General features: G+C 31.8%; 1 protein-coding gene across 1 annotated transcript in view; it reads right to left on the bottom strand.

Annotated features, from left to right (window-relative positions):
• The window catches only part of LOC131841761 (uncharacterized), an 83,263-nt gene extending 57,842 nt beyond the window's left edge, over positions 1-25,421 (bottom strand). Inside the window, exon 1 of the mRNA XM_059190083.1 lies at positions 24,811-25,421. Coding sequence (XP_059046066.1) covers positions 24,811-25,099 — 289 coding nt within the window. The 5' untranslated portion in view covers positions 25,100-25,421. The remainder of the gene's footprint in view (positions 1-24,810) is intronic.
• Positions 25,422-27,026: the final 1,605 nt, after the last annotated feature.

Raw genomic sequence — 27,026 nt, 5'->3', positions numbered from 1 at the left:
TTTTAAACTAAAAATAAGATAACGAATGCGGGGAGACCTTGCTTTACCTCAGTTCACACCTTGCACGTGTAATGTCATGAAGTTTGATTACTTTAACGTGTAAACTATTTTCGTTTCACTTGGGGTGCCACGCGCACACTACAAATTTGTTTTTACATAAAGGTACAGGAATATTTTTCGGTATTCTGTTTATAGAAATGTAGAATATGTGAAACAAAGGTTTCAACATTCTGCCTTAAAGTAAGATGTTATTTAAATCTTTAAATAAGCAAATGCTCTGAAAAACTATATACTAATGCATTGCAAAGCAAAAGGAAGCGAGACTTTTGTTGTTCCCACTCTAAAAGTCATACTTGCTATATATTATATTTACTGACAAGTATGAAAATGATTGAATGACAACTATTTGTATTAATTAATTAAAAAACCAGAAGTTCAGTTCAGAGGACTTGTTCAACCTACATTAGGTTGGATTTATATAGGTCTTAGGGTATTTGGAATGATTATTTGCATGAAATAAAAAAAGGTATTTATACAATCTACTTATTTACTCAAGCCAGGTCTCATACTCCGTATGCAATCAGAAAACCGGGTGGTTCCGGACACTCTTGACTTTTCATTTAGACAACATACGATCTATCTGATGAGCATCTTCTACAAACGCAATAGAGTAATTCAGGTAATGTCTTGTTAAAATTTTGCAATCACTAGTCGTAAATGTGTAAAATATATTTTGCAAGTTGCATTATATGCATGTGTTTATTGCAGAACGTGAATTCCGTTCTGATTGTATATAAGCATATTAAAGGTAGTAGGTAGGCTTAAGTATAGATCTACGTAATAAAATATTGTTAAAAATTTTTTTTTTACAAATATTTGTTTTATTTAATAACTTGAATGCCTGCTCTACAAGTTATACGTGTTGCGCAATAGTCATTATGGAGTCCATATGTAAAACACCACAAAGCTGATTGCGTAGGAGTCCTGAAGACAGCTATAGTCAATGCATAAGTGTGACCTCATAGATCGCCTACGCGCTTAACTGTAAATCTCTATCTCACATACTGGTATATCTTACACTCGTATAACATCCGACATAAAAATAAATTACCGGAAATTTGTATACCTAATTAATCTTTAAATACGACATTAATTACTTAAAACGATGGATGTCGTTAAAGTGTTTTATTATTTAAAAGTTATATTCATTTAAAGAAATAAATCACTCAATACTAATTTAATGAGAATATACTAACAAAAAAAAATTTTTAAAGTGAACACAAGTACAAAATTGCCTATGGAACATAGAACATTTATATTTATTCAACCCGGGCGAAGGTGGAATAGCTTGCTATTTCCTATGTATATTTCCCACGGAATGAAAAGACACACGTTACTCCTTCGTAATATTTAGGCTCAATAAGAACTAAAGCTAAAGTGGTATAGGGATTACACGATGGACATGCCTCTTGTATTCGCGGCTTAAACCCAGCGTGCTGTTTGTTATTAATTACAACTGTATAAAAAAGAGGGCAAGTATAAATAATAGCTGTACAACTAAAATATTCAAAGACTCCATCTTTATCACTGCTATATCATTGTACTACAAAGTATTAAACGACATAAAATGAGAGACTGAACTTGTTGAACACCGAGGCGAGATGGCAGGGTGATTAAGTGCTGTAATACACTGTAATGGCGTTAAAGAATTTTTAAGGTACTGCCATACTGACTTGTTATTTGACTCGTTAACAACAATATAATTATAGTCTGTAACTTTTTTCAATCGTTTTAAAAAATACTCCTCTCTTCTATTCTCAAATTTTTTTTTTTTATCTTTATAGATTTTGTACGAATTCTGATGATGCTTTTGGAAATTTCATCTCGTTATCAAACATGGAATGGACAAATTAATATGGCGTATTAGATGGAACGTGTTACTTCACACGTATTTGTAAGTATTAATTTAAGTGTACAATACATTAAAGCAGACCATTCATCTCGCAACGCTAACGTAACATGCTTTCATTAATGATATCAAACCTTACTTTGAGTGGTGATGAAGAGCGCACTTCAATCTGTTGCACTCGTAATTTGATAATACCGTGCGTGAAACAACGAAATCCAAATAACTAATGGGCTGTCTTGACTTGATCCAGGTTGAACAATAAAACTAGTCATTATTTTTCAAACAAAAGAATTTGTTAAGCAGATGTAGCAGTTGTAGATTACGGTGCACAACTGCACATACCGACAAATATACAAGAATTGTAACGTGTGTTTTCTTAGTTAATTCTGGAATTGCTAAAATTCTAACCATACACATTAATACTAATATGGATAATAATTAAATATATTGTGTATTATTATTAAGGAAATCTAAGGTTTAATGCAAAGTAAACAAACATCAACAAAAGAACATGAGAATTGTCCTAACTAAGTTGACTATGCACAATGTTTCTCACAATAAATTGTTTTAGTGTAGGTTTTTTTTGAAGGAGTAAATATTGATTATTTTGCGATAAACTAACAGATAAATAATGATGCCAATAAGTAACAATATGCAATGCATACATTTTAATTACACGATGCACTGTAAAACTTAACTACATATAAAATGGCATCATTAAAATAGACTATATTTTTTTATTGACATCGCCGGCATTAATTAGCGCTCCAATTAAAATATCTTCTTTCGAGTTGATTGGATACATGTAAAATACTTCATCATCATGAATTTTTATTCAATAATACATTGGAATTACAATTAATATTCATATTATGATTTTTTAATTCACTAATTATTATGGTATACACAATTCCACGTCAAAGCAATTACAGTAACATTTAGTCTTGGATTAAGATAAGTGTTGGAATGATTTAATTAACCCAGATGTTAATAAGAGGGCTGTTACAGCTGTATCTACATGTCTGCCTGTTTGTGATAGTATTACTTGTATCTTACTAATCTCACTACTGTCTACTAAGATACTAAGTTAAAATACATCCCGTGCATACATATTTATATTATATTTTTTATAATAAATGAAAATAACGTCGATGGATGACTAAATAACAGATATGGAGAATTATTATTGCAACTACATATTTTTTGTGTCAGTTTGTAGGGGAAAAATGGACTAAACGATCCAATTTACTCTGTTAATATTACTATGTAATATTATGATATTACTATTAGGAATTTACATTTACATTTTTTATATCGAAAAAATTTGCTTTTTATTTAAAAAAAAGTATTATGGATGGAATTTTACTATCTGAATACTGAATGGAGTTTGCTATCGCTAAATAAATGTTGTAATTTGAAAGCAAATAGTTTAGTAAGGATACTCATAGTTTACCTATGAAATGAGGTTGTAATAATTATCTCTAATGTATATCCCGGACTTCCAGATAGGATATTTACCTATTATAGATGTAAACTACCATCTGCTGACAATTCCTCTGTGTGACTATGATATATCGAGACAAAAACTAGTCTAATGGCCTTCTACAATCCATAAGGGCATCCTATATAATATGTAAAATGTTATAATAATTTATTTAAGTTTTTAAGAACTGAAATAGAACACACTATTCTTTTTTACGATTACCTATAATATTATATTAAATGAAATAAAAAATAAATTATTCATGTAGGACATGTGCTAGAAAATAGAAATAATTACGTAAAACTTTATCATCTCTTACGAAAATGCCTGAACAAATACCGTGCATCGAATTAGTGTTAACATTATCTACAATAAAGAACCTATTGCTGCAATCTTATCAAGCGACGTGTTTAAACAGTCAAGCGTTTCTGATAAGATGCACAGTCTCTATCCATTCACCTACTTTATGTAATAGTTTTAAGTAAATGGATGTCTTGCATTGTAAAACACAAATTGTGTCCGTACGGGGTCAATTTGTCAATCATAGCGACGACTTGCCGGTTATTGAACTCGGTAATGTCATGTTATGCATTGTTGAGTAAATTTCAGGTAATTGATATTCTTGTGCAGTGATGTTAAACAGACTGTTCTAAACAAATGTATGTATTTATACTTGATCAATTTAATGTCATTGCATAAATATAATATTAATTTCTTAAATAACTTTTCTTGTAGATTTATAATAGCTGCGTGGGTTTAATTGCATATAGTCCAAATGCAGTAGGCGTTACCATTACTTAGTTTCTTCTAAAAACGGGCAATTTTATTCAGTGAAATATTTACACAAATTGCTTACGTTAATACGTTATGCACCCTTAACATAATACAAGGCAATATTGCATGCACCGGACAATGATTGATGTTCTTGATAGAAAGGACAGCATTAAGAATCCATGTAGACACTGTACTGGACATACCCATTATCAAATTACTGCCTCTAGCAATCACTTTACACATTCTAATATCTAGTATATGTATAGTAATTTTATTTTTACGTCTTTGTTTATTTTTCTCTACGGTCAATAAAATAGTAAAATTGTAACAATGCGCTAACTGTCAGTTTATGTATCAAAGTTTAACGTAAGAATGGCTGGTGGTGTTAGAAGTTATTTACAAAATACTTAAATATATGTGTATATATAAATTTTTGTAAATACACTAAATACATACTTAATATATTATACAGGAAACGCCACAGAACAAAACAAACAATCAAATTCATAAATATAAATATTTGCACTGAGCGAGGAATCGACCCCGCGATCATCGTACTTAGCAGTGCAGTGTGCTAAACCGTTAGACCACCGAGGCTGTCATATCGCACGATGTTTCTGTAAAAATATAGACAATCTACTCGATTTTGAAGTGGCTTAAAAACAAAACAACTTTATAATCACGCCATGCCATTTCAAGCGGTCAACATGTTTTTCTAACTGACACTGATTACGAGATGGACATTTGGAGTGCAGCTGGAAGGCCAAGGTGTCAAGTGTCATTCCCTACACATGCATTATGTGGAACGTTGAATGTTTGCTTTCACTGGCTGTGTGACTGAATGCTCGAAACCTTACACCCACGTGTAAGTTGCTAGAGATGCCTGCACAGTCAGTACAAGGATTAGGTTGATCATACATGATGCTGCATTTTGTTATAATTTATTTTTATATGTTGTAGTTTTAGTTGTCGACATTTTATAATAATAATAAAGGATAATTCTCATGGCGTCATCTTGTCAAAACTAAGCAGTACTCATACTACGAATACTAAAGTACTGATATATTTACTTAAACAGTTTTTTTGTATATACAAAGAAACATAATAGTGAATATAAATTTGGTTTCTGCGAGAAGCGAACCAGCGACTATCAGTAAACCGAAACATTTCCAATGTTTCCCACATTGGAGAGGTTTCAATATGAGAGTCGATAAAAAAAATCAACTGCGTATGATTTTTTAAATTGACTCTCATATTGAAACTTGTAATAAATTGTTCATATTGTTGTACTTAATATACAGTGAAATACATATCAAAAGTAATTGTATGATTTAGAACAAGCCACGGGGTTGACATACGTGAAACGTCTTTATTATTGTACTATTTAGAGATTTACACAAAACCCTCTGTAAGTAACTACAGAAGAAACGTGCAGAAGTGGAGAACATCTCGGATGAACAGAAAGTTTTATTATCACGATCTTACTATACTTTGTGCAATAAATTACCAAAATATTGCACCTTTTACGAAGTGTTTGGACAAAAAGAGTATCCACGCGTGCCACACCAAGATACGGAACGGTTGTTTATATTCGAGTTGAGGGCCTGTCCTGCCCACTCCCCCAACTCCCACGTTCCATTGTATGTGATCAAACCTTATTTACATCACAATAAGTCGGCTTTGGCTTAGCGCCATGTCATCCTCAATAATATTCCCGGAATATTTCTAAACTTTGTCTATTACGGCCGACACAGTTCACTAATACAACTTTTGTTATTATTAGTTTAAATTAATTTAATAATTTCCACCCGATTAGAGAATTATGGTGGGCAATGTTTTTCGGAATTGTTGTAACTAGTGTGTTCTCTATCTCGAATTACCCCCAAATAATTCATAGAAAAGATGGACAGCGTTTATTAAATAAAAATATGACTAGATATATGAACTAGTAAAAACGGTTAACAATAAATAATAAAAGAATAAAAAATAAGTATATATTTATAATACAACCTCACATTACAAATACTAGTCTGTAATTATTTCTTAACATAAATATCATGCATTACATTACGGTGAAATATATGTAGATTAAGTTAGGTTTCACATTTGTTAATACATAAACATGAGTATTTGTATAGATAATGTTTATTGGATACGAGAAAAAAGGTTTAACGATTCATCATTTGCAGATAATTACTTTTGTTTGTTATAATCCTTAATACTCAATCATAATAAGAGAGAGTACCAAATGGAATGACTTGTAAGCAATTAAGACGTCATTCAAAATTGTGCCGTAACGAGATTTCATACAGTATATTACAGAGTGTCCGTCATCTGTAATTTAGAAAGGAATCCACTCGAATAAATCTGATTGGATTGTTTTAATTAGTTTAAGACTGCCATATTTCTTCTTATTGGATAGTTGATTATTCGAAATAATGAACTATGAATACCGCATAATTAAATTAAATTTTAAATAAAACAGTAATTATTTTTATTTGTTTATAGAGAGGTGGAATCAATTTATTTTTATATCGCTTTTGTCGGTACTGTAGTAAATAAATATATGTCATAAGCTTATACTAGTTTTCTCCCAGGAGAAATTAAGTAAAGTAATCCGTTAATGAAATAGGAAAGCAGATAAATATATTTTGGTCGGCGCGCTTATGAGGTAACAAATATTCATCATAAAAATGTTTATGCCTAAATCGTCAACTTGATAAGAATATGAAATAGCGTATCCTGTATATAATATAATATATTTTGATCCAGATGGAAGGATGAGCAAATATCATTTCCCCATAAGTCATAACACTACAGCAATTCCGAGGAAAAACTTCATTTTGTGTCACTTTTAGGGTCCCGAAGCCAACTACATATTGCTTTATTTAGCTTGCATTAAATCTGCAAAATAATTGCATTCAGTTTGAGCATTTCTTTTTAGTGCGGTTCATCAAATGAAATATGTGATTTAGTTGGTCACCTAAATAATACTAGGTACTACCTGTATTTATACATTAAATAAAAAATAGACAAGTTGTTTCTCTTTCCATGAAGAAGGAAATGACAAGTTTTAAATACACAGTTTAACTGGCTATGATATATTCTAATATATGATACTAATTATAATGAAATTATATTATTATAAGATTGGTTCAGCAACAGTGATATAATAATATTTTAGTTTATTTAATAAGTAGGTCCCATCGTACTTTAATCCTTAATATAATTGCAACATAATAATAAAAAAAACTGTTATTTTAAAAGATTTAGGAACGCTTTTAGTGGCGAAATATTAAAAATTACTTTAGTATTAGAATTTATAAACAAATATGTACTTAATTTGCAATCAAACGATATAAAATTGGTCGCATAATGATTCCGAATGGAATTTCAATATAGCACGCAATGTGCTTGCAGATCAATTTTAATTGTCATCTATTATATACTTCAAAGTAGGTCAAATGCAAACGGAGACTACAAAATGATAATGTTCGAATGTAAACAGACACAACCACGCGGGTGGTGGCGTGGAGGTGTCACAGTATCTAATGTCGGTGTTGTAATTCGATCAGTGGTAACAAATCGGTACATCGATATAGCTTATCTATCTCACTGTTTGACTTACGATAAACGATTGATGCATTGGCGCGTTCTAAATATGTTTAATTAATTATGTTATGCAACCATTTATTGAGACAATATTTACTTACAGTAAACCAAATTAACTTTTTCTGAACTGATAAAACTATTAAGTAGTTCTCAGATTCGTTTATTTTTTAAAATACATAATTTACATAGAAAATGCCCAGACCGACACCAACAATCATATTCATGAATACAAATATTTGTACTGCACGACAAATTGAACCCGCGACCATAAGAAACGAAGTAGGTAAGTAAGATTAAGACCACTGAAACTGTTGTTAAAGTCATATATTTCCATCGGTCAGATAAGAACAAGAAAAACAGGTCGGTTGCGCAATGTATAAAGTTAGTTTTGTACTAGGCGATGCGTGCTTCCACAATCATTAAAATGTAAATTAATTAACATACGCATTGCAATTGCAACCTATTCTCATTCACAGTTCAGTGACTAGATGTTCCACCGTATTCTATGTAAGTGATTGTACTTGAAGTTTACCACAATCTTAAGAGATATCGGAGTAGTAAATCTTATGAAAATAATCGTCAGTGCATACTGCACAATACAGACCATTGATTTGTTTCATAGATAGACCTCTGTCATTCAAGTAATTTGGTTATCACTGCACATTTAATGTCACAAATGGAATAATTATTACATCCTTACTAATATAAAGTCCTTACTAATGCGAAAGTAACTCCGTCTGTCTGTTTGTCTGTCTAGCATTCCAAAACTACTGAACCGATTTAAATAACATTTTGTACATAGATAGTCTGATCTATAGAAAGGACATAGGCTACTTTTTAATGCAAAAAAGGGTTGTAAGGGTTAAAAGGGGATATGAAAGGTTGTATCGAAGTATTGTAGTTTTTAAAGCTGGAAGCTTGAAAGTTATTTTTAAACTTTTGATTAAATATAAATAAATATGACATTTAATGTTTGTAAAAATTTTACGCTTGAGGGGTAAAATAAAATGGGGGATGAAATTTTCTATGGGAATTCATTTTTGAAGCTAGAACGATGAAAGTTTTCTTTGGCTTAAACGTTTTTTGTCTATATTTGGTCAAGGTCACTATTCCACGCAGACGAAGTCACGGTCATAGCTAGTTAATAAATATCTTAAACAATGGTTCAAGCATTTCTACTATTATGCAAACGTACAATTTAACCCTTTGCTCACGTGTTGGTCGCGCGTCGCTCTCGGTTCAGTGGGCAATGTATTATGGGTTGCAGTTGTCGCAGGTGGGCGAATAACGGTCGCAGCACAATGCAAACGCTCGCACTCAGTGGCGGTAATTGCAACTGGGGACGCCATTACACCATTTCTTATGTCAGCCGTAGCTCAAACTGACACTTAGTTCTAATGCAATATTATATTCATATTAGTGGCTGATAAAGAAACTTATACGATTTTATGTGGATGTATAAATTGGTATATGGATGGATGTATTAATTTTAATAATAAGGACAATTTATATAACATTATACAACGTTTTGTATTTAGGCAACCGAGAACGTTTTGAAAATGTTCTTAAACTGTAATTATTTAACTTTATTACCACGAAATTGACAAATCCTCAAGTCCGTTCATCTTTGTACTTCGTATGAGTTCGCACTCATAGCGACGAACCACGACTGTCATTATTATATATCACGTATACTTGCAGTCATCATCACAGTACCTTTATTGCGTAGGGAAGTATATATAGGTTTTATAATCCTATAAAGTCTCATATAAAAAGCCTTTTAAAATTAAAGTCACTAAGTTTGTCATGTTTTCAAAAAGATTTTCGTCTGCCCAGTGTAAAGACATAAGAACAGAATGATTCCTAACGAATAGTAACGGTAACATTGCAAAACCCGGACTGTAAAAAGTGGAGCGTAGGGTGGTATTTGTATCGGGGTATCCTGTATCATGCAGTGAATAGACATAGATTAAGATAATGATCTATTTTATACATCCGGCATGAATAGACGTCGCAAAACATCCGGGAGCAATATGCACACTATAATTTTGTAAGAATCATACCCGTTTACTAAATAAATAAAATATCTGACACAATGCCAAATGAACTTACAAACTTTTAGAAAGACAGTATCATAAATAAAAACAATCGCCGTCTTTAGCGTTCTCAAGGTAACGTATGTGTGTTTTTTAGTGCAGAAACAGATAATTAAGATGTAGGCTAACGATTAAGTAATTCATTATTAGATTTTTTTATAGCAACGCGGCGTGTAATGGTGGAACTGTTTAAATAGAGTTGCATTTATTGCGTTACCTGTGTGCATAATGAATGATAGACGCGGTCAAAAATCGATCACGTCGCCTGTTTGTAAAAATAAAGCGTCACTGCAAGTTTAGACACGTAAGTCGACAATGGGGTGCTCACCCTTCCATCAGACCCGTTTTATGGCTTTTAATAATTTGGTTGGTAAGCTGCGCCGATTGTTACCCGACAGCTGCTAGCAGTTAAGGGATTAACGGTATAAATCAGTGTATTTCAAATGTTTACCTATCAACTTATAGGACGAGGTAAGATAAGATTTTGAACGTCTTATACCACTGTATGAACAAGACAATAAATAAATTATGGTTTATACAAACAATACTAGTCACTACGTTTTCCTTTATCTATTTTTGGTACACGATTCGGAGCGTTAGAGTTCATGGTCATATGATTTCTTGTGAGTTTTGTCTGTGAATGAGTTTAGTATATTAAAACAAATATATACTTCACAATATTTATTACGGATGCAACTAGGTAGTACCTATGCAGTCACAATTTTAGCAGCAAAGCCGAAGGTAGATAATCTAGAATTATACAGAAATATATTTTTTAAGGACTAGTAAGACAATTCGTAGGATTGACTAGTAGATATACTTATAATATGATAGTTCACAATTCCATAAATCGAAAAACTATTGTAAATAAGATATGACGTTCGTATATTAATAACTTAAGCTACTTGGTTTTGTTGTTTATAATCCTATGTTTAGCATTAATGGACTAATTATAAATCTAATAATAATTACGGTACAATTGTTAACTTCTTAAATTTATATTATGATTGGTACGATTACAAAACTGTCTGCCCCTGTTATGGGCACAAAAGCACAGCATAGTTTCGTGAATGGACTGGTTGTGAGTTTCACATCCAAAAACGGTCAATATTCGCATCGTACACAAACGTCTGCCACTGCCGAAACCTGTATAGGACAGTTGCGCAGTGACAGGGTTCGTTCACCGCGGTAGTCGAGCTGGCTTGCACGACGTCCACGCCACCAAATAAATCATCTGTTACATGAGCCCGTTGCAAAACACTGACATAACAAATTAATGAAGCGTACCTAAGTAAATATCGACGTAAGTACCTTCACTTTACGCGGCACTATGTAACTACTTTGTGTATGCAAATTTTTAGTGTTAACACAATTTTATAGTCGCTCATTTGTTGGCCGTTGACTTTTAATGCACTTAACTATAGTCAGGGTTAAAATAAATATTTTAACCTTGAGTATATTTATATGTTTGTGTGGACTGAATGAACAATAGGCTCCCGTGGTACCTATCATTCATTAGGTAAAGGAATTAGCAATGGGGACAAGGCTGAACAGGGCGGTCCCGCTTGGAAACCATCGTGGTTAATTCTTGTTGAATTCCATAGACATACTATCATTCTTCATTGGGGCCCGCCTGGGTATGTAGGTGTGTGCACTAGTCCATATTCTTCTATAAAAAAAAACCTCATGCGTTGCCATTCTAGAGGGCAATGCTGCCAGAGTACCCAGTACTGTATATTCAAATTTAAAAAATACAAATACGTGATAGATTATGGACTATACTGGTACAATTAAACTCTAAAAAGCAGGAAAATATCAAATTGCGATATTAACAGGTCTCGTGCGGCATTTTCTGGATATAATGAATACTGAAATAGATTAATCTTCATCATTACGAAAACAAGCTTTATGTTGATGTGTCATGGCGGCCCAGCAATTGTCGTTACTGTAATGCTCATGCGCCCTATTGTACGTATCCATAATTTCTGATTTTATATTTGTAACTCTATTCCTAAACGAAGAGATTTTCTTTTTAAAATATCTACCTACCCTAATATAATGTTATTGAGGTAAAGTAATAAACTGTTGCATTTTAATGAACGCGACTATATTTTTCTTGAGATGCTATTCATACTATGTTTATATTTCTGGCAAGCAACTTCGCCTGCGTTAGAATAAGATTCCTCAACACTGACTTAAACAGTCCACAAACAATTGAATATTCCACTCCTATGCGTGAGAAGCATGGAGTATATAATGTATTAGGTAAAGGAATTGTTAGCATATGAAAAAAGCTATACAACATATAGGATTAATACATGATATGATATTACACTTATTTTTCAATAATTGGATTCTCCATCTCCAAAAGAATTTCTCAATTCAATCCAGTAGTTATTTAGATAAGCGCATTCAAACCAATAACAAACTATATTACTATATAGGTACTATGTAGATTGTACTGTGATACCGTAAAACCAAATGCAACCTTGCAAAGAATAACTACTTAGCGACACTAATACAAGTTAGAATGAGTAACCATTTAGTACATTCTCCCACCCACGGGTACAACTGCATTGCATGCATGTAGCGATGGCATTGTCAGTTGTTAATATTTTAAACCATAATCACTCAAAGTCATGCCATGGCTTTTGTTTTTATTGAAATAGCGTTCATGTCTGTGGTTATTGTCGGGTTTTGGATTACATGCAACGCCGAGAGTGTTGCATATACAGACGGCCATTGTCATTCCATAATGTATATTATACACGACACCAATTGGGAATTTTAGTGCATAAATTATGACTGTATGAAGTTCTGATTTTTAGTATTAGTATTATTACCAGTTTATAAATAATAATACACAAATAATGGGTATTATTTTGGTGAAATTTAATTTTATTGAAGTGGCAAACAATGTTTACAATATTACCACCTAATATTTATTTGTACATGCCTATCAAATGTTTATATATTATTTCAGACTAGGTATAGAAATTTTATTTAATTAGTAATATTATTGTTATAGCACAGATATTAGAGGAGATAGAATTACGGTTTAAGATGTCATAACTTTAAAAAATAAATGCCGTAAAGTCCCTATGGATAGTGGAAAACATACTCCGTATTTTGGATACAGAAACAGTCAAGTCACGGAGAATAATAAAACGTAGACTGCAGACAGTCCGATCGGAAATTTCAATTTGATGATCGTGTCTTGTTAAGTTTACAAGTACTCTATTGTGCTGGTATAGAAATATATTGAAGGCTTGTGAACGAGCTAGTTTGTTTTCTTGTACTGGCGATGAAACTGATTTTTTTCTATTCACATGCCTCTTAAAATGTTAGTGTGTCGATATACAAAAGCCATTTCTACACATTATTTGTCAATAAGTATACTGTAACTTTATTTTGGTTTATAATTTAATTTGTGCGTTATCACGAGACGAAAATGTGTCAAACTGAATGTTGCAAGACATGACATAATGATATACGATATGGTATACCTATAGAATTCGACACGGGCGACGCTGCGGTACCTACTTATTTGCAGATAATTTAAAATAATTGACAGTTATAGAAAATCTATAACAAAATATATTATAAGTAAAAGGATATCGTGTTAGCACAAAGTTGCTAAGAATCCGTTTGAAATATAAATGAACTGACCGAACGAGAGTCTGCAATATGGATGAGATGCTTGTTTTGCCCATATTAGCTTTATCCATTCGCCTACCTTACTGATATGTGGTACGTGAGTTGCGGACATAGTTCTATGGCATAGCTAATGAGTTCCAACGGTGTCGACAGGTCTACTCTGATGGATATTTGTGGCTTACCTGGCCTACCTATCGAGATTAAAATTATACGACCCAAGATTGTCGAATAACAAAGAATAGATTGGCTGTTTTTCATATTACGTTTCACATCTGATATAATCATTAATCAATTAAGGAGATTGAATTTTTATTGAAATGAATTGTTTAGTCAGTTTGGATTACGGCCATGATGTAGGCTGCCTTAATATATGGGAATATGTATAGTGAAATTCTGTCGGTTGGCATCAGAATCCGCGAAGCGGAATTCCGGTTGCTACGTGGTGTTGCGGTGTGTATTGTCAAAATGTTTATTGCCAGAGCGTTGGCAGAATATTTTATATTGAAATTAAATTTTCCTTTCACGGGTTTACTAAGTTTTTGGTTACATAGTCAAATAAGATTATTTCAAGATATATAACTTTTCACAGTTTTATAAGTTGTTGTTGTCGTCAATAAACAACTGAACAAGAATTTTATACAATAAAAAAATGTGGTGAAGTTAGGTAGTTTATATATAAAAAGGAATGCGTGTTTGAAATGAGTAAATAATGAAAATAAAAGAAATAATATAAACTTCATATAAAGTAGACTTGTCGTCAGAATCTTATGAAGCTGTAATATATAAATTTGTCATTTATTATGAGACATCAAAAACAAAGTTATTTTTATATTATATTTTGCGTGTGCAATTGTATAGGGAAAAGATAGGAAGTAATTCATAGCAGGTGTCACCTGCGCACCTTGTTAATTTATGGAGATATATGGTATCATGGTGTACACGACGTTCACGAAGCGAGAGTTTGCGAAACGATGATCACAGAATGGATCTTGTAATATTGTATGTAGAAATAGCTAGATATATAGTAGGTAACAAGATATAATATAAATACAAAATAAATTACATCATACTAATTAAAATTCTATTACAAGGTTGCTTCTGAAACATTACAGGATACTATTATTTCCGAAGAAACCTTTTGTAAAGTTTATGGTATTGTCTTCTGTTTTGGCAACAAAATGTTTTAACTTTTTTAAAACTATATATATTGAGGATATAATCTAACTAGATTCTAGAATAGAAACTATTTAACATTTAAACAATACTACAATATAAACTTAACCGTTAAAACACACACCATAGAACAAGCAATAGCTGGCTAGATTCAAATGATACGAAGATCGACGATAAAATATTCTCTTGCCTGTTTCCTTGTAAGATTATATCGATTCCCACGAATAATAATGTCATCTGTTCGCTTCGTAATGGAACATTAACACAAACAGTTTCAATTACATCAGATTTAATGCACATGTTCCATTTGTTAGTAGTAGTAGTAGGTACTGTGTAAATATTATTGTTTTTGTTCCGAACTCAAGGAAACTGATTTTTTAATTATATGTGGCTCATATAGTAATAGATAAGTCTAGATAGTAGATAAAATCTTAATGTTAATAATATTATAAACGCGAAAGTTTGTAAGTATGGATGTTTGTTACTCTTTCACGTAAAACTACTGAACGGATTTGGATGAAACTTTATAGTAATAGTTTATAGAAATGGGATACCTAAAGTATCCCATTTCTTGCCTACCTTGTATTTTACAAATAAAAGCTACTTATTTATTTATTTGATTCGGATATTCATAATCCATATTATGTTAGTAACCTAATTAAATTAATTGGAAATTAATTATATTACTTAATTAGTTCACATATGTTCATATCAAAATATTATGTTTGAATTTGAGATCATCAATATTGTTCTCTGTTCACATCATATTATTCAACTCATACAATTATTAATATCGACTATATGAACTTAGGTGTCATTAATAGAACAATAAGCAAATAAAACAATATCCAGTTCAATTAATATTTAACGGAATGTAGTAAAAAAATTATTATGATAGCAAAGTTATCGACATTTGTTATTTTCAGTTACTAACCTTTTTACTTTTGCAAATTGCGAAGATCCCCTCGATTACAAGTTCGAGTCAAATTATTGAGAATCTCATAGAAATGCTCAGAGAATTACTGTTCACGTGCTCTGTCAAATTATTAAGAATTGAAGAGGATCGTTGTCTCCGATAAAAAAATTATTTCACATAATAAAAGTAATTACCTACCTTTTGTATTAATATTTTCTTTTTGTCCATTTTTCTGTTCTGCTGAGTTTCGTTTTAGATGCAATGCTTTATGTTGATACTTCGGTCCATATGATATGTTTGTATTGTATGGTTTCCTTTTGTTTTAAAATCGTTGTTATGTAACAAAGATAAAGGTTGTGATAATGTTAGATGCTATTAGTGTGAGATAATCCCAATTCGCTCCTGTCGCTTTAATTTCTATTCATCTTTTATTTTTATTATTATTTTGTGCGTACTATTTGTAAGATCATATTTTTTTCCATTATTGTCAGTCATTTATACTAGGACTAATTATAATTAGCAAGCTACAATCAAGTATGGGTATCTAGTGCTACCATATAAATGAAATGAAAGTATGTGATTTATCAAAAGAAATCAATACTAAGTTCTTGAATGTTACGTATTCCGGCAATTAATTCAGCTTTGTCGGTTTCAACGAACTAACCAAGTGCTTCCGTATAACCAAGTTGGTTGTGAGCTATAAACTCTATTTGCAGAAGCCACAAAACTAAAGTGCTAAGAACAGTTTGCTCGGAGCAATCGTGACACGTGCTACATGTTATGCAAAGTTATGTTGGTACAGCAATTAAATTGACAATGGCATCCATTTGATTATTAATATATATAATAATAACTGTTACCAGCGACTTCGCCTGCTCAAATCGAAAGGGTTGAAACCTATACCTAAGATTACTTTTTGAGATATAAGACAACATCGGCTGCCTTAATGTTAAATTTCATTAAGATCATTTCAGCCATTTAGCTTTAAAAATGTAACAAATAAACACACAGACAGACATACTTTTGTAATTATAATATTAGTACGGATAATTATTATCATTGCTGTCTTGATAAATCATAATGATATTAAAATAAATATCAATCCTTTCAAGGCAAAGAAATATGGTGCACACGATATACTAATAATAATAATTCACTGATTAATTGTAGCACCCTAAATATTTCTTAGCAAAACATTATCTAACGGAAACACATGAAATTAGGAGTGACAGGAAGTTGCTAATAAATTTTGAAAGGTAAAAATCGTCTAGGTGTGTACGCACTTTATATTAGTATTGTTGCAGACAAAAGCTGAATTTTTGAATAACCACCTTTGAGTATAGTACATATATCTCGAACAATCGATTGGGATCACACGCTGCGCTCACGTCGACTCGTTGCGCGGACCATTGTGTCCAAAATATTCAGAATAATGGTACTTTCCCTGCTTTGTCAGGATAAAAATACGAATATTTCGAAAGGAGACAATGGAGCGCAATACAATATTCGTGACCAAACCGACAAAAAAAAACTAATGATTAGATAATATTGTCGGTGACTGCGCATCACCAATGGAATATTATATTATGGATTAGTATAAAATAGTAGATTAACAAATAAAAGAAACAGTAAACTTTGGTGCTAGAAATCCCCTACTTCCTTCCTTCCTAAACGTGTGGTTGAGAGTGGGAACAAAGGGCAGGACTTCCGATCAGCTGCCGAGACACCCCATGTTTTACGGAGCTTCTTCTAATATTAACGAGTGTGTAAATCAAATCACATGCAACAAAAGTACGACAAGTATAAATGATCGCTATTCTTTAATCATTTAAATATAAATACTTACTAAAAAAATATAGTTAATTTAACAAAATATTAAAAGAATCTGCTTATGTGCAGAAGCATATTACTCTAGCATATACATTGTAGTATGTTAGTAGTTAAAGTCTCTTTCGTGCAAGTTATTAGTACTGCGAACTAATGCCGCCATTGTTAATAAAGTTGCCATGAAAGATCAATCTCTAAGTGGACAGCCTGGACATTACCGCAGGTAGTCAACCGCATGGCGAATACGATATTCGGCTACACTGTACAATGTCACTAAAAAATCAAATATTCGCACCAGTACCACATTAATGCTGCTTCAAGGACATTTATGAACAATTTCTGTATATGAACCAACCATACACTATACAGTATACCGTGAGAACGCAATACAATTTCGCAAGGTGAATTGTGCAAATTCGTATGTGCAATTATATTAACTATTGCCAGTTAGAAATGTTTCTTATGACAATCGACACAGTGTAGTACAATTAATGTTGTTGCAAATCGCCTACAATAATAATTTAATTATAATTGTGTTAGATCATAATTATGTTAACTTTGATAAAATGAACGGAATGATTGAAACATTAATTGGATATGGCATTAACTTTGAATGAACTAAATCTTGTGAATACATCAGATCCTCGTCGATAGTACACATCGAAGGGGAAGAAAGAGAGAGAGGGGATTCACACAAATTTGTTGCTGTGGTTACAACAAATTTATGTGAATCCCTTCAAAGGGAAAGAATTTAACACACGCATATAAAGCGGCATCTCTCCATTTAATAATCTACATTGTAAACATGAAATTCGTTACTCGAAAGTTTGCAGTAACGGTATTTATGGTTTCACGTACTACACTTAACCTCAATGCAAGAGATTGTTGAAAGAAGTGCGTTCAAACAGGAAATGTTTAATCGGGTACCTAGTTTATCGCGCCTGCAGCTAGCGGAGTTTACATCATCATAACAATTGTTAAGAATATTGCGATAAGTAGATTACTGATTGCAGCATATGCCGGTAACAGGAGGAGGGGTAGGAGAAATTTATTGCCGGCGAATCGGGTGACTTATTGCATCATAAGCACCGCTGCACGGTAATGTGATCGTTTGCTTTTCAATCTACTCATCTCTCTGTAAATAATAATTTATTTTGGCGTATAAGTAATGGATATAGTTTTTACACTATCCTAATATAATTAGTTATTAATATATCTGCCGTGAAGCTTGTATTGACCAATTAGAAAGTGATTTGCAAGCTTTTATTGGTCTGAATGTTTATAAACATTTGTCGCACATAATAAATATATAAAAGAAATACTGTCAACTAAAATACCATTACTAAACAAAATGTACAAGGATTACAAATAAAGATTACGTGTTAGAAGACAACAACAGGACTAGTGAAGACGTGTGTATTCTGTGTATATAATTAGCGTGGGTTTTTAAAGGTCATTGTCACAGCTGTACTGCATAGCCAACAGGAATCAGTATTAAAATAGACCTATTGTTCTACACTCCTGAACTATAAATTAACTGCCTAGCCGAGATTCATGACATCTCAAAGCGTTGTTTTACATTTTAAAGTTTTAGTTCAAGTCAAATACCATTAGGCAGTAAATTCTTATGATAAATTTCATAGAAATGACTCCGTGCGATGGTGTAATAGATGCTTATTGTCAGAATAAATACACCTAGTAAATATAAAAGAATAAAAAATAGGAATATCGTTTTGACTTGGTTTACGTAATTTAAATACCCACAAGAATTGCCTAAATAATAAGCAGTAATTATTAATTTACAACTATAATGGATTTCGAGAATACAAAAGCAGCAACCGTACAAAAGTACGGGCTACCTGGAAGACTTCTTAGAAACGTTCGACAAAAAACGCTTCCCTGTTGGTTTAAATAAATATTCCCATTCCCACAATGAAACGGACGAGAGGGGTAAACTTCAAGTGTTGTTTTTGTCTCCTCTTCTGTTTTTGTGAAGTGCAATAGTACATTCTTAACGCAACTAGCGTTGTCAAGTGGCTTTAAAAAATAACAACAGGCAGAGTAGAGTAGCTTATGAATCTACTTGAATCCAGAGATAAGATAATTCATACTAATATTGTATATTAAAAAGTTAGTTTTTCTGTTTGTTACATTTTCTCGATTATTAATGAATTTTTAGTGTGAGGATATATTGTATCATAGGACGCACATTTGCATTATTTTATCTAAAAAAACACACTACGTTACGGGAAACGGCTTGTATTATATAGTAATATGTATTACATTACTACATATATATAAATATGAGTATATAACAAAGTAAGTACATGATCAAAACTATTCAGGATGTTTATTGTAAGGCGTGTCAGTTCAAACAGGCTCTAAACCAGTTTTATATCACAGCGCGTATTATTTTTCCTAACTTATTCAGGCATAAAGTATTAGGTACAAAGCCGTTAGATTTAAGCTGGGGTTCGGATTACCGACGAAGACTTGCTTAATGCGGTTCGACTGCAGTTATCGAATAGCCTGCAAAATAATACCGCTGCGAGGAAAGGCTATCGGGGATGAAAGGCGACACCAATGCCCCCAGATTATGAATACGAGGGCTGACTGTCTGCAAAACATACTTAAGTTATTACATATTTAAAATGTTTATAAGAATATATAATGATTTAAATCTTAAACAATTTAATCCATTTAAACAATATCTTATATATTATTATTGTTAAAATTTTATAATGAATTTGTTAAAAATATAATTACATTTCTATTAGTAATCAAAAATAAAAAATCAAGTAGATACAAAAATAAAACAAATGGTTCTAGAAAAATATTCATAGGCTACATAGATGGTTTGTTATTACAAACGTACTGTAAAACTAAAAAGTACATACAACACACAATATTTATAAAAATAAATAATAAATACAATTCATATTAATATCGATAATAATAAAGTGCTGGTATGAATGTATAAGTAGGAGTCAACTGAATTTTTAAAGCTTTACTGACTCATTAAATATTTTACTACGTGAGTTTCAGAAACATGGTATGTTTATGAAATTTACTGTTTTCCCACTCCGCTCATTAATTTATTGGAAGAATTTGGAAAGACATAATTCCAAAATTTTCTTCTATTGATTATCTACGAACTGTTTGAAAGTCTATGATTGAAATATTATACCTATGTGTAGGAAAAATCTTTTTTATGGATGTGGTCACTGATTGAGACTTAGTGTAATAATTGTAGGGCTAGGGCTTAAAATTTTTAATATGACAAAATTCAACTTGGCCTTTTCAACAGTTTCGGCGTGTCTATTAATTAAATAATAAAAATATTTTAATATGTCAAAAATTATAATGTATTTTAAGTAACATATGAGTTTGCTTTACAGTATCGTTCAGTAAGTAATTCTATAGTTTAATGTTCGAAATTATCTGTATTTTTATTTGTGAAGCTTTTTGTTCATCTGCGTGTTACATTGTAGTGTCATAAAAATGAAGCACTATAAAATTTTCGACGGTTGTTTTAACGACTGTCATTTGTAGCCATCCCAATTTGGCATGTCCGTCTATGACGGCTTGTTGAACACGCAATGTATTTTCGAGATACTTATTAAGATTGACACATGAGACATGTTCCAAGCAGTCGAAATGAACTTTATTTTACATCAATGAATTAGTAACACTGTTATTACAGTGCAAACTATGTGTAATTCCCATCTGGGAGATAAAATCTTATTTCCTCAACATCAGAGTCATTATTATCCGTAAGTCATACCGGTAATTTATAATCTAATGGTCAGTATTAAGTTTGTCGTCCTGTTTTATCATTGTGTATTAATAATTTAGACATTAAAATAAAATAAGTCTCTAAATGTTGTAAATCTTTAACATGTCAAATATTGCGTAACGTTGTTGGCTAAGATTTTTCTGATATTTGATAACTGTAACAATGGTTACTGCATATTTTAATCTAATTTGAAATAAAATTAGCTAAAATTAATTCTTTAGTTACAGATATATATTATTTATTTATTAATGAATCGGACATTAATCTATCCAGAATTTATTAAAATATACCTACTGATATACTTACTAAATTATTTAATAAAATCAACATTAAGTACCTACAATTTGTGACATACCTACTTGAAATTATAAGTAACTACGAGTACTGTTGGTTAGTTAACTAGTTCAATGTCATCTCATATGAGATGCGGGCAACGGGAACTAGGTACGATACTTAATTCGAATAATACAGAAGAACATTGATTTATGGTACCAGGGTTACATCCTACACTATCAATTTTCTACAAAACGTATTAGCTATATCAGAACATTAATTTGGTTTTATAGACTTGGATGCATTAAGTACAGGCGACTAAACCTTTATGACTATGTAATATGAAAGTATTGTAATAAAATGTCTACTTTACAAGTAATCTAGAGTCAGTTTATGACCTGTCGACTTACCTATTTAATTATATGGATAACACGAAAGACGTTTATAAGGTGATTTTGTTTTTGGAAAATAACTTTAATGTCATTCGAATTTATGCTTCCGTTGTCTATGACCATTCTTGGGATTAAGATTGTTTAGATAAAAATTAAATAAAGTTCACACACAGACAAATTACTGTATGTGTGCTATTTATTATGCAGGTTAAGCAGACAGACAGACTTGTTGTTCTGCAATTTAGAAAAGTTGAAATAACTTAACCTTAATGTTTTAAAACTATTCCGTAAATTTAGAGAAAAAAAAATATTCAAATTCCCGTATATATACCAGTATTCCAAGCATAAATATACTTAAGATCAATAAAAGTATTAGAATCGTGGGAGTAAATATTAAGGTGGGAATATCCAAAATGGCATCTAAAAAACTTCTGCTTAATAAGACAAAAAGGACCATTTTTAATAAAATTACAAACAATTTTACTAATAATGTTGCTTTTTGAGAGGATTGAGGTGTTTCTTATTCAAGGAGTTATACTAAATGCATTTTTATTGAATAATTATATTTTCACATATAATTATTCAATAAAATATAGTTTTACTATACCTAAAGGATATTTCGGCATTGATTGGCAAATAAATTTCGCAAGTGCCTAATTAATTCTTACGACATGAACCCGTTGCCTACTTCTGACGAAAACTGATAACATTATCGGGTAACGAACTCGGTAGCATTTGCGCAAATGTGGCCAGGGCTCCAAAATATATAATTATACTGCTTTACTTGATCAAATACCTATGACAGACGATAAATTTCAAGCATGTTTAATAAAAAACAAGGATATTGGAAATAAACAATATTTTATTTACTATTCTGTACGTAGAGCACACACTAGTCTTTTATAAATAGAGAATGTTTGTAAAAAGAAAAAATGATTCTCTAAAACGTCGGATGAGACTGCGACAACACTTAATGCTTATCGTCCAGGTGAAAGGTTGTCAAATGAATTGCGGTATTTACAAACCAACGACGCCGTTCTCAGTTACTGTCGAGGTCTGTTTGTTTAAATGTTCCATAGGTTAGTAAGTTATTTTCTCTTTGTATTCACGCCATGGCCAATGCACTTATATCAAGTGTCAACGCCAACTGTGAGCGACTGTTTAGAAATAGAATGGAATAAAGAAAGACAGACGCGAATCAAAGAATAAGTAGATAAGTTGGTATACAATTCACGTAGATAGGTCTAATCTCAAGAGCAGATCAGAATATTCTAAAGATGTTCATCACTATTGGTAGATATAATCATAACGTACCTAATTTTATAGATTAATGCAGTACACAATTAACTTTTCAATTTTCAATAAGTAGGCATTAAACGGTCGGTATCGGCGGGCAACGAGCATACAGCTTTGGATGAGTTTGAAATTATCTCGGGATGTTTTTATGGTCCGCATTGGAATCTGGGAGTTTTTTCCCATCTCGGGCCCGTTCGAACGCCCAAACAGGTTTTTAGATAGCGCTCAGTAATGCATCAAGTTGAAACGTTTTTGTATAGGCGGTATATTCAAGGAGTACGAGGTAATGAGGTTTCGGAACGGCCGTTTTATTCAATGAGCATTAATTTAATCGAAGCAGAGCTGCCTTGGTATATGTTGTCTACAAGTACATTCAACATCTTTGATAGATACGTGCAATCTTGTACTACGTACATTATCTTTAGATACTAGTTGGATATAAAAATATACCTTATCAAGTACGTGGTACATAACTACATCAGAGCTGAGAAATCTTTAAAAGATCGCATTTAAGCGAACAATGCAGAAAACCGAGCGAGATCCAGAATAGAACAAGACCTAAAATTTAAAACTAAAATTGAATTTTCGACCAAAAGGAACAATGGTCCAACATTTGTTAATACAAATGAGTTATTAAAAAAGCTTTTAGCTTTGTCATGTGTTGAAACACATAAGCGAACTAAACAAAGAAATAATGTGTATTACACCTCTAATTCTAAAGTTATTAAAGTGTAAATTACAACATAGTGTAAAGAATTTGGCGCCACTATGAGGACCGGCAACATTGTTAATATTAAAACTAGATACCCATAAAGAGTCGAATTATTGATAAAAACATTTAGACGTTTATTGTATAAAGGTAAATTATAGGTTCCGTTATATTACACACTGAATCAAATTAATTGACGCATAAGTAATAATAATAAATTCACAAAATCTGGCAGCAAACTATATAGACGGCTCCAAAATATTATTAATGTTAGTTAGGTGGTAAGCTTATATCGCAAAAATTAAATGATATATATAAACTTAGTCCTAATAGAATAAATCTAGATAAATCCAAGATTAAGTAGGTAATTTCTGTTGATATAATGACGATTACAATGGGATACTTTTATACTTTACCGTCTGGTCTAGAACTTTTACATTGGACGATGTTTGACTATTATTGTTATGGAAACCAAAGAATTGACAACAACAATTGATTGTGACAAAATAAATAGCAATTATGACATTTGACCTAAGTGGTTATGGCATGACAGTATGTTTTACTTGCTTCGGACTGACAATGTGGTACTTTTGTTTTTGTGCAGATAATCAATAAATAAATAAAAACCTTTATCGTGTTGTGAAGTCGAAGTCAATTAAATGAAATCAAATGCACGGTGTGCGATTTCGACATATTTATTATATCAGACGATGCTTATTTTATTAATCTTACCTGCGCATCAAGGTCATCAAGAAATTTGCTAGCCAATGACGTCAAGAAGGTTATGTGAACGAAATTTAAATTTTTAATGAAACGTTGAGCTTATAAGGTCCTTGACTAACACGTGGTAACTAGGTATAGTTTAAATTTACAATAAGATATAACATTAATACTTACGGACTGGAACTTTCTTGGGATCATAGTTTTCGACTATTTCATTTATTTTTCCGATTTTCGTTTGCGCCACTTTTGATCTCTCTGTGATGCCCTCAAGTTGCGAAGTCAACTCGCTGAATATATCCTCGGCCAAGAGCACGAGCGACGCGAGTTGCCGTAATGCATTGCTGAGGGTGCAGTTCGTCACAGCTTGCAACTCTTCATCGTTAACCTTCGGCTTCCCGTCTTCATCTCTCAGACTCGTACGCGACAAATACTTAGGCTCCACGACACGATGCACGAAAGGCATCTTGATACGTCCCGAAACACTTCGCTTCACTTATTCACTCATCCCTGAGACGCGAATTATAAACGTAATTCCAACATTCATTCAACACATCAACACAAAAAACGTCAGGTAACCGCCACTTTGAATTAACCGACATCCTGACCGGTGAACTTTCACATGGCGTTTTGTTTTGATTGTTATGCAGTTTTTCATATATTTTTTTGTATTAAATAAATTATAATTGACTGTATTTAAGTTAAAAAGTTTGAAAGAAACTTTTCATAAAGACGAATTCCCGCCATTACGAGTGAATCTCTACATAAGTCAAACAGCAACCGCAATCCCCGGCCGAATGAATGAGTTTACGTTTACGAGCGTCAGTGTTGCAGTATTCTCAAATACACCTTCCCCATAGTAATTTAACCTTTATGAACAAAGTATCTATCAAAGTCAATATATTTTTTTTAGCAATAGTTACTTATATTACTACTATTTAAACTATTACCACTAGTACCGTATATGTAACTACTTTTAATTTGCTAGCTGCCTTGTCATTAATTTTCGGAATGACTATCTCAAATGGCGTATTTATCTTCCAAAGTAAATTGTATGCCCATATATTTTTTGTTGTTTGTATGAAAAATTAAGTAATATAAAATAAATAGCTCTGTCATATTAAACTTTCTTAAAATATGATTAGACATTCAATTGGATTACTGAAATTTGTATTCAAAAACATTGAAGTATATACCTACTTAGTTAGAAGTATTTTACTGAGCTTTCGATTGTTGTAGTAATATGTTTTACCGTCATGTACGTATATCTAGAACAACTTTTGCTTGCTTATTTTAATAGAATTCTACCTAATTATGATATTAATAAATTAGATTTTTTTTTCTTGACATTATATTTATACCAGGTGACATCAAAATGTATAAAAAAATACTATCAATTTACTAATTTTCCTTATTTATAGTAAAAATGTTATGATGGAAACACTAAATCCTCTATCAAAAAATACTGTATGGCGCCATCTAGTAGGAATCTTGACACATGAATATAACAACTATTTAAAAAGCACACGTCGCAGCATTGTGAATAGAATTAGAGCACATATTTAGTCATTTTGATAATAGATGTCGCCTCAGGAAATGTTTCTCAAAGTGACCAGTAAGTAACTATAAAATTAAGAAAAACTGTTTTGCTGGAGAGAGAACTTTAATTTTTATTGAATCACTTATCTTATAAATGAAGTTTAGAAGAGAGAGACTAATAATAAATTCCACTGTCGTTCTTTTAAAACAAAAGTTTACTCTGCAAGTTCACATTTGTGCAATTAAAAATTAATAATATTATAAGATCTACTACATATATATTAATCTGAGGTATTTTTTTTCTATAAATCTAGAGTTCGAATAAGGACATAAGGTTATTTGATATCTTTTCGGGAGGCTGAGGGCACCCTCGGTCTACCGAACTGGTGCGGCTACTGTCATATGCCAATCCCTGCAACTTGTAACTGCGTAAAATTAAAGCCAGAATAATTATTTAAGTAATATGGATTTGAGATATTATATCGACCCCAAATGATATAGGATAAGGAAAAGGAAACGATGATCAACTAAATCTAACATATACAATAATTGTAAGGTTACTTGTACTGAGGACAAGTGACAATTAGCTCGAGATGAGCTACTTGAAGAAACTGGTCTACAATTCTTAACAATGATCGATGTTTATAATAATATGTTGACGCATAAAATGAAACAATCCCGTGTAGCCCAAAAAATATTGTATTACATTTCATGTAACAAAGCGTTTAAACATCCGCGACATCGCTCCAATAATTCCTATAAGGTAACATACACGTCTAACACAATGCCTTGCATTCAATTTTATATTTATTGGCAACATACATTTCTAAAAATGTGTATTAATTATCTAATTT

The sequence above is a fragment of the Achroia grisella genome, unplaced genomic scaffold (genome assembly GCF_030625045.1).
Source record: "Achroia grisella isolate CSIRO2021 unplaced genomic scaffold, CSIRO_AGI_Agris_v1 utg1920, whole genome shotgun sequence".
Classification (NCBI taxonomy): domain Eukaryota; kingdom Metazoa; phylum Arthropoda; class Insecta; order Lepidoptera; family Pyralidae; genus Achroia; species Achroia grisella.
Note: the sequence above shows the minus strand (reverse complement) of the source record. Positions and strands in the feature narration are given on the sequence as shown.